This window comes from Thunnus albacares, chromosome 3, assembly GCF_914725855.1.
Source record: "Thunnus albacares chromosome 3, fThuAlb1.1, whole genome shotgun sequence".
NCBI classification, from domain to species: domain Eukaryota; kingdom Metazoa; phylum Chordata; class Actinopteri; order Scombriformes; family Scombridae; genus Thunnus; species Thunnus albacares.
In genome coordinates, this window is record NC_058108.1 from 14,981,840 (window position 1) to 14,993,862 (window position 12,023).

At 37.1% G+C, this 12,023-nt stretch overlaps 1 protein-coding gene across 3 annotated transcripts; it reads right to left on the reverse strand.

Annotated features, from left to right (window-relative positions):
• Positions 1–6,378: 6,378 nt before the first annotated feature.
• LOC122979282 lies at positions 6,379–11,966 on the reverse strand. 3 transcript variants are annotated; one of them, XM_044346614.1, is made up of 5 exons: positions 11,863–11,966; positions 11,239–11,402; positions 10,147–10,260; positions 7,506–8,154; positions 6,379–7,147 (listed from the first exon to the last, which is right to left on the reverse strand). In XM_044346614.1, the coding sequence occupies exons 2-5, from the start codon at positions 11,383–11,385 to the stop codon at positions 6,918–6,920; spliced, it is 1,140 nt and encodes a 379-aa protein (XP_044202549.1). In that variant the 5' UTR covers positions 11,386–11,402; positions 11,863–11,966; the 3' UTR covers positions 6,379–6,917. The 3 variants fall into 3 exon arrangements, with proteins under 3 accessions (XP_044202549.1, XP_044202550.1, XP_044202551.1); XM_044346615.1 differs by having other exon boundaries at positions 11,239–11,403; positions 11,868–11,962; XM_044346616.1 differs by lacking the exon at positions 10,147–10,260 and having other exon boundaries at positions 11,863–11,965.
• Positions 11,967–12,023: the final 57 nt, after the last annotated feature.

Here is a 12,023-nt window from a genome sequence, read left to right on the forward strand (position 1 = left end):
GTGTGTGTGTGTGTGTGTGTGTGTGTGTGTGTGTGTATTATGTTTCTCCTAGCTTAGCCATCTCAAATGGTAAGAACATTTCTTCTGTATTATTTGATCATCTCATCTGTATGAGATGAATCCTCACCAACATTCTTCATCACTCTGTTCAGCAGAAGTTTTGTACTGTTGACAGTGTCTTTTAGCCGGTCTCTCTCTTCTGTCAGGTTGTGATATCTGAGCAGAAGCTGGTGTTTCTCTGCTGTCTGGTTGGCCAGGTCTCTGGACAGCTGATTATAGTCTCTGTCATCTGACAAGAGAGACAAAAGAGCAGAACACAAGTACAGTACATGTGCCACAAACATTTTTTAAACAGAACTGCTTGTCCTACTTTTTCTTCTGTGCTTCACTTCATCTTTTCTCTGTCTGAATACTCACATTGTACACCGACTCCTACAACAGCGGTCAGCAGTACGAAACACAGCAGTCCCATACAAGCCGTAGCCACCTTAAAAGATGAGCAGGTGTCAGTTTCATATCCGGCCACAAAGTCTGTTCTCATAGGCTTGGTTTCTGCAAGTGTGAAGTTTACCATGATGAGGAAATTATTATATGACTGTATATACACACACGCACACACACACACACACATATATATATATATGTTAGCTCTTAAGATTGAATTGAATGTTACATAATTAACTCATTGAATGAGTTAATTATGTATTATCAATTCTTAATCTTAAGAGCTAGTACCAACCAATAAAGGTGTAAAATGACATGTCTTACCATCATTTCATGATAACATGACAAAATAATGTAGACATTATCTAAAAAAAAAAAGCAGTCAGACAAGTGAAAGGAAGCTTTGAATTCATGTATTGAGTATGATGTGCAGAAATCAACTAAATATGATAGACCATATTCAGTGTGAGATTTTCTTCCCTAATGGCTTTTTAAAAAACTATATTTATGCTTTTTAACACAGAGACAACTTAAACAATACAGACAACACACAGTGGCCACAACTCTCAACTGGCTGTTCTAAAATATTTCAAAATTGACTTTCAGTCTCAACACACATACTGTATGTTGCAAAGTGACAAACATAAAACACCTGTATACACACACAAACAGCAAACATTATATAACCTATAAATTCATGTTTATCCTGTGGAACATACAGTCAAATGATGATGAATGATGAGTGTAATTATAGGTCAAGTTTAAATAGATTGCAGTTTTACTTCCACATCACGCGTCTGTTTGCTTCTTTAGGAGCTTTGTGGTATCAGTGTGTGTGCTGTCTGTTCACGTAACAGCTGCTAACTGTGTGACATGAACCACACCAAGGAAATAAACTGTACAGCTAGACTGTCTTTGTCTACTCTCACTTCCTGATTGATATTTTATCATTGGGAGGAACTACTGATCTGTAAACATATGTTTGACAAGTGTCCCAGTTTTTTTTCAAGAGTGTTTGATTTCATCTGAATTTGCATATTAGTTAGCATGAAAATTAAGCTTTTTTTCTGAAGCCATTTTAAGAGATATCAACAATCTCACAGGTCCCAAATCCCAAAACTTTTCATGAATCAATAAATCAAAAATGGAATTTCAGATTGACACTCATCAGCTTCAAAGTCTATCTATGTACAAGGTTTTAATGAAACTTACAGGGCCATGTTATTAATATTATTCAATTAATCAATTCCAGACAGTAAAAAAGCTTTAAAAACTTCCTCTCTCACATTTAGTCTCGGCAGCTACAGGCAGGTGACAAATTAAAGGAAAAACTCGTCCGGGTCTGAATGCTTGACCCCTACGGTGAGGGGATCTGGTGGCTCTGTTATGCTGTGGGAAGACATTTTGTTGGCATGGTTTGGGTCCACTTGTCCCCTTAGAGGGAAGGATCACTGCTAATCAATACAAAGTTGTTCTGAGTGATCACCTTTATCCTATGATGAAACATTTCTATCCTGATGGGAGTGTTCTCTTCCAGGGTGACGATGCCCCAATTCACAGGGCACGAGGGGTCACTGAATGGTTTGAGTATGAAAATGATGTGAATCATATGCTACGGCCTTCACAGTCACCAGATCTCAACCTAATTGAAACCTATGGGAGATTTTAGACTGATGTGTTAGACAGCGCTCTCCACCACCATCATCAAAACACCAAATGAGGGAATATCTTTTTGAGGAATGGTGTTCATCCCTCCAGTAGAGTTCACAGACTTGTAGAATCAATGCCAAGACTGAGGAACACCATTCTTCAAGCATAAGAGAGCCACTGGATCCCCTCACTGTAGGGGTCAAGCATTCAGACCTGTACCAGTTTTTCCTTGAATGTGTCACCTGTATATGTATGTCTTTATATAACTAAATTAAATATATAAATGTAATTACACATAGGCTCTGGACAGTGTTAATGTTAAGTTATTCTTGTGTCAGACTTCTACTACCAGTGTTTTCATGACTGCTATTCGGAAGCCATATCAAAGTTCATGTTCCAGTATACTATATGGTAAATATACAGGCCTACCAGTTTCATCTGTTTCTTGGTGTTTAGTGCGGCAGGTGTCACGCAGCTCCTCTATGTTGACATATATCTGTTCTTCTTGATCCATCAGAGCTGCTCCTTCTGTCTGCTTACAGAGTTTGTTGTCGGTGTTGTCAGATGGATGGAGCGTTTACAGGTAAATGCCTGTATGTCTGTCTGATGAAGTCAATGGTGGGTATAGAAAGCACAAAGAGAGAGAGAGGTAAAGGTTTCTGTTCCTTATAATCTGGTCTATGTTAATATCTGTCAGAATATAAGTAACATATTAGCCTATTATTCTTTATTTTTTAAATGATGTTTACCAAAATGTCAAAAAAAAAAAAAAAAAAACTTGGTTCACAATTTTCATCAAGGTGAAAGTGTACATTGCTGCCAGAAGCATACAGTAAATAAAGAGCCAATCCAGTGTTATTGCACAATGCAAGGTTGACTCAATGACAAATGACGAAATCATATTCTTACAAATGAGTTATAATACAGTAACATGTTTATAAGTTCACTGGAAATTCAAAATAGCCCATAAATGTCTGCTGTATATATGTAACTCTGTGACAGACAGCTGATCTGTTCAGGGTGAAGCCTGCCTGTCGCCCAGTGTACGCAACTGGAGAATCTGGAGACATACGTACATTGTTAGATTGCTAGTGTTATTAAAGTTGTATGATTTGATACCTCATACTTATTATGAAATGTTAAAAATAAATACACAGATACAAACCTGAGGGTAACATAAATGAGAGCACATCATTTAAATCACTATTTAGAAGTGTGTTTCCCACATGTTTTCACATTTAACTTTAAGTGAGGTCAAACACTGTGGTACAATCTCTGTGGTAAATCCTTCTAATAAGACACCATGAAGTGTTTATCTATTTCTGTATGATTAGAAGTAACTCATGGCTTCATTAATGAGTAATAAATAAGTTACTACTGATGATAAATGAGTTATAAGCCATGAATCAAAACAGTGTTTTGGTTGCCAGGTTGTTAAAAATCCCCTTTGGCTGGTGTTTATCCTCCTCCGGCACACACTTTTTTTTTTTAACATTTACAGCCGCAGACTTGATGAATTATCTTTTTTTTTTTAAATAAATAAATAAAAACTTTTAATGACTTAACTGTACACATGAAAAAGCTTTGTGTATTAATTAATGAATTGCCAATGTTTTAAACCTGGCAACCCAAAAGTTGTTCTTATTAACAGCTTATAACTGTTTTGTTTTGTAGAGGGTGTTGTATTAGAAGGTGGTTTTTAGTAAACGAGACCATCTGTTTCACATTCTTTATGAACTTTAGCTTTGGGTTATAATGAAGAATTGTAGGAAATGTGTTTGGGGTTTTTTTTTTACTTGTATCTGTCACTGTTTTCTCACTCACCATGCTGCATCCTGTAACCTATTCACCTTCCTGAGGAGGACAAACATGTTGAGTGATTTTTCCATTAGTTTCTTACTCAATGCTGCCATCTGCTGCTGCCAGAACCTCTGGGAGCTCTACAACAGCACCCTCCTCTGTATTGACCTTGTAACAGCACACTATGTAATAACTCGACAAAATGTAATAATTTTTCACCTGATTATGTAATAGCACTTGCATTGCATTTTGTAATAAATGATTTCATATTGCAGTGGTTATTACAAAATACAGGAGTTGCACTTATTTTATGAAGTTGTAATAATATGGTGCATTATGTAATAACCTACCAAAATGTGTCTTCATTCATAAAAAATTGTAACATTATAACTACAATGTTTGTTTTATGCATTCCAGCATGAATCATACTGACTCAAAATCCATTTTAAAAAGATACTACTAGTTCAGTAGATTAGCAGTATCCTCAAAACTCAAAAATCAAAACTATGTCAAGTGTCATTGTATTCCTTAACTTAATAGAAACTTCATAGAGATGTAGAAACTGCACAACACTGAGTATTATACTGACAGGATTATGCAAATTTTAAACAGAATTAGAATAAGATTAAAAGATTTATAACAACAATGAATAAATAAATTGCAGTGTAGATAAAAACAAGATTTAAATTAAGTTTACCATTTTCAAATAACTAAAATAACTTAATTTAACTAAAAGCATCCATCAGCATTGTGGTTTTGAGTTCTGATTCAAAAGTTTTGAGGATTAGGCTACTTTTAAGATTGACAGCAAGTATCTTTCAGAGATGTGCAGCATAGTGACTCAAGATTGCTTCACCAGGTTTAGGCCTGGCACTGGGCACTACTAGCAGCCCACTCCCACTTGACCTGAGAGGCCTGGCAGGAGTGTACTCCTTAAACATGTCTGTAACGTATTTGGTCTCACTCCAGATATTGATTTATAAACAAGCAACATTGCCTTATATTCAGTTCAGTGGCTGACAGGAAGTCAGTGTAGTGACTTCAGAAGCGGGGTGATGTGGTCTGACCTTTTGGTCCCTGTAAGAACTCTAGCAGCTGCATTTTGCATAAGCTGAAGTTTTTTGAGGGTCTTTCTGGGGAGACCTATCAAAAAACCATTGCAGCAGTCAACCCTGCTAGAAATAAAAGTGTAAATGAGTTTTTCCAGGTTGGCTTTTGACATGAAGTCCCTGAGTTTGGCTGTATTTGTAAGATGATAAAAAGCTGATCTTGTTACTGCTTTTATGTGGCTGTTTAGACTAAGGTCAGGTTCAACTATAATGCCAGTCTAATTTAATATTTGGGAAGTTTAATTTAGCTTAATTGTTACAAATATAACATGTACAGATGGACATTCATCCATTTTGGTAGGTTATTACATAATGTACTGTATTATTACATTTTCATCTTAAAAAGTACAACTCCTGGTTCTTCTAATTGTTGAAAAGAGCCATCACCCATCATCCACTTCCAACTCACTCTCAACTGATTGCCTGCTAGTCTATATGTCCTCCTCCCTTCTGTTGTTCTGTTTGGCAGCAAGAGTGAGTACATGTTGAGGATCCTCTGCATCTATGTCACATGGTACCAATGGTTATGTGTGATTGATGTAAGTCATTTTGCCTTTATATTGCTGCAGTTAAATGGTCTGTGGGTTCATGTTTGAATGTGGCTGGATACTTAACCAATGTATGCAGTACGTATGTATACTTATTGGTAAATATTGTTTTGGTAACTTTGTGTGACTTGATAGTACAGACTGATTGTTGTGTGTAAGTGGCCAGTGAACAATGTATTAGCTGTAATTCTTAAGGAGATGCAATTATGTGAATCCTTAGAACTTATTGTGTTATGTAGAATTCTTGTTTATGCCATACTTGTGATGTAGTGCTCTGCTCATTTTATTAGTAGTAGGTCTACCCCCTCCCTTGTTTGGGAGGTAGAGTACTAATAGTCATTGAATTGTAGGTACCTATTTATGTTGAATTAATCATTGTGTTTGTATTACTCATTTTTATTTGTCACTCACATATAAACCATATCCACATCAAGTCTCCCATTCAGCTGCTCAATATGTGTGCACTGTGGCAATAAAACTTGAACAGGAACAATGTCAGTCTCCTTGTATTCTTACTGATGCACCTATGGTGATGTTAAAATTCCTGTGAACCACTCCAGCTACTACCCTACACTAATAACCACTGTAATAGCTAATAATTTATTTCAAAATGCAGGGACATTTATTACATATTGCATTCAAGCTGTGTATTCCAAAATGCGGCAGATTATTGCAAAATGAAGGTATTATTACGTAATGATGTGAAAATGTATTATATTTTGTCAAGTTATTACATAATGTGTTATTACAGACATTTAAAACTGTAAAGCTGCTGTAAAGCAGATGTCCGACCAACATGTCAAAGAAATGCTCTCATGGTGATGAGGTAAGGTACAGTTAGTTTTTTTTATTTGTCATATACACATCATACAAGACAATGACTTTAGCCTCAATAAAATTATTTTTATCATCAATTTATAACAATATAATCAACTTCAGTCTTCACAATGTAATCAATCATTCGTCATTGACAATGACTGACAATCATGACATCTTTAGGTTTAAAAATGGACTAAAAGGAATTTCTGTATTTTTTTTCTCTATTAGTTCAGTCAGTTTTGTGAACACAATTCATTATCACAGTCTAATAATAGTTTTGTTTCACTTGTTTCATGTTCTCAAAATTAAGCTTAAGATCTTTACAAGATCATTAATGTTACAATGTAATTTTTTTCCAGTATGGAAAATAGTTTGAAAAAGTCCAGTATGGAGTATAACATTTTGAGACTTCACCACTAAGCAGGACCTCAATCAATCCAGATCATCTCCTGTGCATTATAAATTACTTATCACACATATTTAGTAATAATTGTACAGAATATCAAGAATTCAACATATGTTATTACAAAAGTTACACCCTAAAAATCTAATACACATAATCCAGCATGATATGTGTACGTTGATAACTTGGAGTCCTCCACGGCATCATCTTGAGAACGTGTTCATTCAAGTCCGAATTCCACCAGCTCCTCAGCCAGCTGAAACATCTGGCGGCCAAGTAGAGCGCTCCAACACTGAGGAGAATTCTGATGAGGCCGATGCCGCCGCCGCCTCCACCGCCTCCTCCATTCCTTTTATTGGATTCCTCAGCAAAACCTAGAGACAGAAATTCAAGAAGTGGCAAGCAACATTAAATCTGGCCTGTCATTATATCCTGTATTACTCAGTGAAACACTGAATTGGTCAACTTAAAAGGCCATAAGCACTAAACTGTTATGCTCAAATGTGGATGAAAGGTGGACAAATGAACCATCTGATTACTGACTGATTACTAGGTCTCATGCTATATTCACTATCCAATCACAGATTTTGCAATTGTATACTTTAATGTCCACTTTTGGGGATTCAAAATTCTATTTTGTTGTGTAGTCTTGTTTATGTGTAAATGAGCCCACTGCAGAAATAGAAAGAACTGTGAGACACATACAGGAGCAAATGCTGACTGCACCTTTACCTTTATAAGCCCGCTCCCACTCAGAATGGCAATAACTTTGCCACAAAGCTTGTTGTCTCTTCTTGGCTTTAGGCCTCCTGTATTTAGGTTGCACTTCGACCGCAAGTCCGCTGTTGTATTGGGTTATGTTGACAGTGTAGTACCCTTGCTGGTCAGAGCTGAATGGTTCTATGTTGACATTTAGCTGCTGATTGAAGGCTTCTGAGAAGAATCTTAAGTTGTCACTTTGCTCCATTGTTGTGGATCCACTGTTGGTCTGCACCATGTTATACATTGGCTGAGCAGAGGGCTCTGGGTAGTGTGTCTCATTTATATTGTTATCCTGAACCACCACCATATCTCCATAGTAGCCCATCTGGGTGAGAAAGGTGGTGAGATCTAGCTGTGGGTTCTGCAGGGCTTGGATCAGTTCACAGCTGATTTCATGAGTCCTGTCAGGACTGAACCTCCCAAAGACAGCTGTGTCATGCTCTGTGACATACACCGTCTCTACCACCCTGGTTCTCACCTGGTAACTGATGATGATGCGGTCTATATTGTAATTAACACAGTTACCATTGAATTCATAATTTTCCCTCACATATGTCGGGAGGTTTGCAGAAGATGGGTAGGTTTCTGTGTTCAGGTTGCCAACTTCAAAGTAAGCCATCTGGAGAGAGAGAAAGAGAACTTAATATATGTGAATAAGGCAGTGGTGGAAGAATTATATTATATATATATTATAATATTCAAATCCTTTAATCAAGTAAAAATACCAATACAGCAATGTAAAAATACTCCATTACAAGTAAAAGTCCTGCATGAAAAATCCTACTTAAGTAAAAGTACATAAATATTATGAGCTTTATGTAGTTAAAGTATTGCATTAAAAGTAGTGGTTTGGTCCCGCTGACAGATATATCATTATATTCAGACGGGTGACAAATTAAAGGAAAAACTGGTCCAGGTCTGAATGCTTGACCCCTACAGTGAGGGGATCTGGTGGCTCTGTTATGCAGTGGAGAGACATTTTGTTGGCATGGTTTGGGTCCACTTGTCCCCTTAGAGGGAAGGATCACTGCTAATCAATACAAAGTTGTTCTGAGTGATCACCTTTATCCAGATGATAAAGGATAAAGGACACAAGGGGTCACTGAATGGTTTGATGAGTATGGAAATGATGTGAATCATATGCTATGACCTTCACAGTCACCAGATCTCAAACCCAATTGAACACCTATGGGAGATTTTGGACTGATGTGTTGGACAGCGCTCTCCACCACCACCATCAAAACACTAAATGAGGGAATATCTTTTGGAAGAATGGTGTTCATCCCTCTAGAAGAGTTCCAGAGACTGTTGAATCAATGCCAAGGCTGAGGAAACCCATTGAAATGGAACCATGTTGGAAGTTTAGAGGGAAAATCACGATTTGGTGGAGCTGTTAACAACTCATAGACATCTGAAATGTGACCCTGACTACACACTGCTTTTTGCAAGATGTCAAAAGTCGAAAAAGTTGGAAACCACTGGTTTCACTTAATAATGTGTTTATTTTAAAATTGTTTCATTAATTTGGAGCAAGTGCATTTAGTGCAGCTAAATGACTTAGCAGCAAGATGAAAAAAGAGGAAGGGTAGGGAAGGGAAAGAGAGAAAAAAAGAAAAGTAAATAAACATTACCGATGCGTCATCATCATCCCATCAATATTAAAACTGCCAAGAAACAGGACAATCAATAGTAAAGTGGTAGTTCCCTTTCTAATTTCCTCAAAAACATTGATGGCATAATTGGCATATCTAGTCTAGTTAATGTGGTCGATATGATTTGAAAATTCATTTGTTTTCAGTCAGCGAGTTCATACTTTGAGCTCATAATTTAAAGTTATTGAGACAACACAACATCTTCTGTCACAATATTCAGGCTACTGTAATTTGTTGAAACTTAAAGATCTATGTTATTTAAGGTCTGTGTTGGTTAAAGGGCGATTTTAACCTTTGATGGGTAACTGTTAGTGTATATCAGTAAACTGAATAGGTTATTGTGCTCTTGCTCTGTTCTTTGAATAGGTGGAGAGAGCTGTTAACTGTATTATATTGGTACATTAAAAGATATGGTGTGTTGTGCTCTTGCTTTTTTTCTTTTTGAAGGTGGAGAGAGAAGCACTGATGCCACAGTAGTAGTAGTAATAGTGTCGTCTCCCTCCTTATTGATATGCACCTTTGGTTTTATTTGAGGTTCATAACAGTACATTGTACTAAGCAGTTGTTGAGTCATTAGTTTATTATTCATATGCACTAAAATTCACCAGAATGCAGGAATTCAAGTCTTTGTAACTAAAATTTTCCTAGTGGTGGACCCCCAGACCCACCCCTTAAAAAGTGGCCTGACTGGGCCTATATTTCATGCTATATTTCCCAGCCATAATGATTTTCCCAGTCCGGTCCTGCTTGTTATATTATCTATTGTGTCATCTTCATCTGAAAAGTAACTATAGCTGTCAAATAAATGTAGTGGAGCAGAAAGTACAATATTTCCCATAATGCATGCACAATACAAGGGCCTGAAACCTTCACACATAAATGGGATGCAGCCATTAATTCCCAGACATGAAGAAAAAGAGAGAAAGAAAGAAATCAAAGAAAGAAAATGTACCACAAACCTTTCTCTTACTCATGCCCCTCCTGGGCCTGCTCAGTACAGGCAGAAGCCCCTCATTATTACCAAACAGATGGAAGCCGAAGAACCCTCTCTCTGGTTGACAATCTGACACCAGCTGTGGCCACAGAATCTGGTCACTTCACATATTAACTGTACTTGCTTATTTATTATACACATTAATTTGGGTCAATATTACTGTAGTGACATCTTGAAATACTGTACATTATAACGATATTAACAAGTCAGTGTGCTGTGACCTCATATGGGGTTGAATATAGGCTGCAGATAATCCCCATCAATATTATGGGTGTCTGATGTGGTTATCAATATGTTGAGTAATGCTTGTCAAAACAGTGTCAAAATTACTGATTAATAAGAGAGAAATAGGAAAATCACAAATGTGCTGGTTACTACACAAGCATTAAAGGACAGGTTCACAATTTTTTAACTCTGTCCTAAAACAATTTACAAACTTACATTGAAAGCACATGTGAAGGGGATCTTTTAATAGCCAGTATGAACAGGAGGAATGATTACAGCGAGGAAAACCTCTTTCACTGCTCGTATGGACACCTGACTGTTGTTATAAGACACATCTGAAAAATTGTGAACCTGTCCTTTAAGTCTCTGTAGCAGTTTCAAAGACTGATTTGTTTGATTCTGTTTGATCATTTATCTATTTACCAGACTTAATACTGTATCAGTGTTCCTGTTGTAAACCACTCAGAACTGGAAAATTTTCAGCAGAGAGAAGCTTGTATATTCCAGCATCACAATATAAAACTTGACACATTCTCCTATTTTCTTCTTTTCTTGCAGACATCCTGCTTCAGTCGAATATAACTTTATACTCTGGGCTGCCTAAGTCTGATGACCAGGAAGTGCAGCTCATTTCACTTGGTGGATGGAGGCACTGTTTATTGTTCATATGGGCCCCTGACTGTTGTTTTAAGACAGACTTAAAAAATTGTGAACCTGTCCTTTTAACCAGGCAAACAATCAAATGTGATTCATCCAGTCCGTTATTAGTACCGGATATATTTGCTGTCAAACCAAATATAGTTTTATCTACCTAGAAATCTAGAAATCTTACCTTCATGACGAGCACAGAGTTAATGAGTTCACAGGTCACACAGTGGTTGGCAAACCAAAACAGGAGCTGGAGGCCATGTCGTGGAAAAGGACGGCCAAAACCTGAATTCATGAGGTGCTCTAGAGTGAAGAGGTGCCATTGTACCATGGTAGGGCTCAAGTTGACTGAAGAACACACGCACATACAAGCAGACAAGTAAAGGGCTTACACACTGCACATTACACAGTGTCAAAGACACAGTAAAACACCTTTTCAGAGAGAAAACAAAAATTGTACGTTCACAACCACCCACACACACACACACACACACACACACACACACACACACTGTTATACAGTTATTACGACTTATTATTAAGGGAGGTCACGTGAGGACAGTAAATTTCTCCTCGTCTCAACATATTTTCTTGAATTTGAATAACATTAAATTGTGCCAGCATGTACCAGCTAGCTGATAGCCTCATCTTTAAAATGGCCGAGATTAAAATATGAGTCATAAAACCACGAGTTCAAGGAAGTTATTATAGTTACATTTATGAATAGGCTATAATAAAAAGCTGTGACAGTGACAACTGCTGTAAATTAGTGTAAAGATAAAGGATAAGAATTTATCCACTTTTTTACCGTTTGTGTTGTAGTCTCTGTTAATGGTATTTCATAGCTACTCTTCGTCGTTATCAACAGAGAGAGAGAGCGACAGACATGTAAACACAAAGAGTCGATTTCGATTTAAGACAAAAACAGCAGCGCCGCCCCCGTTTATGCCCAAATACGTGCTCGTTCAC

Coding starts and splice junctions, on each gene's coding strand:
- LOC122979282 (XM_044346614.1), bottom strand. CDS start 11,385: ATGGTACAATGGCACCTCTTCACTCTAGAGCACCTCATGAATTCAGGT. Junction 10,261..11,238: donor ACTCTGTGCTCGTCATGAAG/GTAAGATTTCTA, acceptor CTGTGGCCACAG/CTGGTGTCAGATTGTCAACC. Junction 7,148..7,505: donor GTGGGAGCGGGCTTATAAAG/GTAAAGGTGCAG, acceptor TTCTGTCTCTAG/GTTTTGCTGAGGAATCCAAT.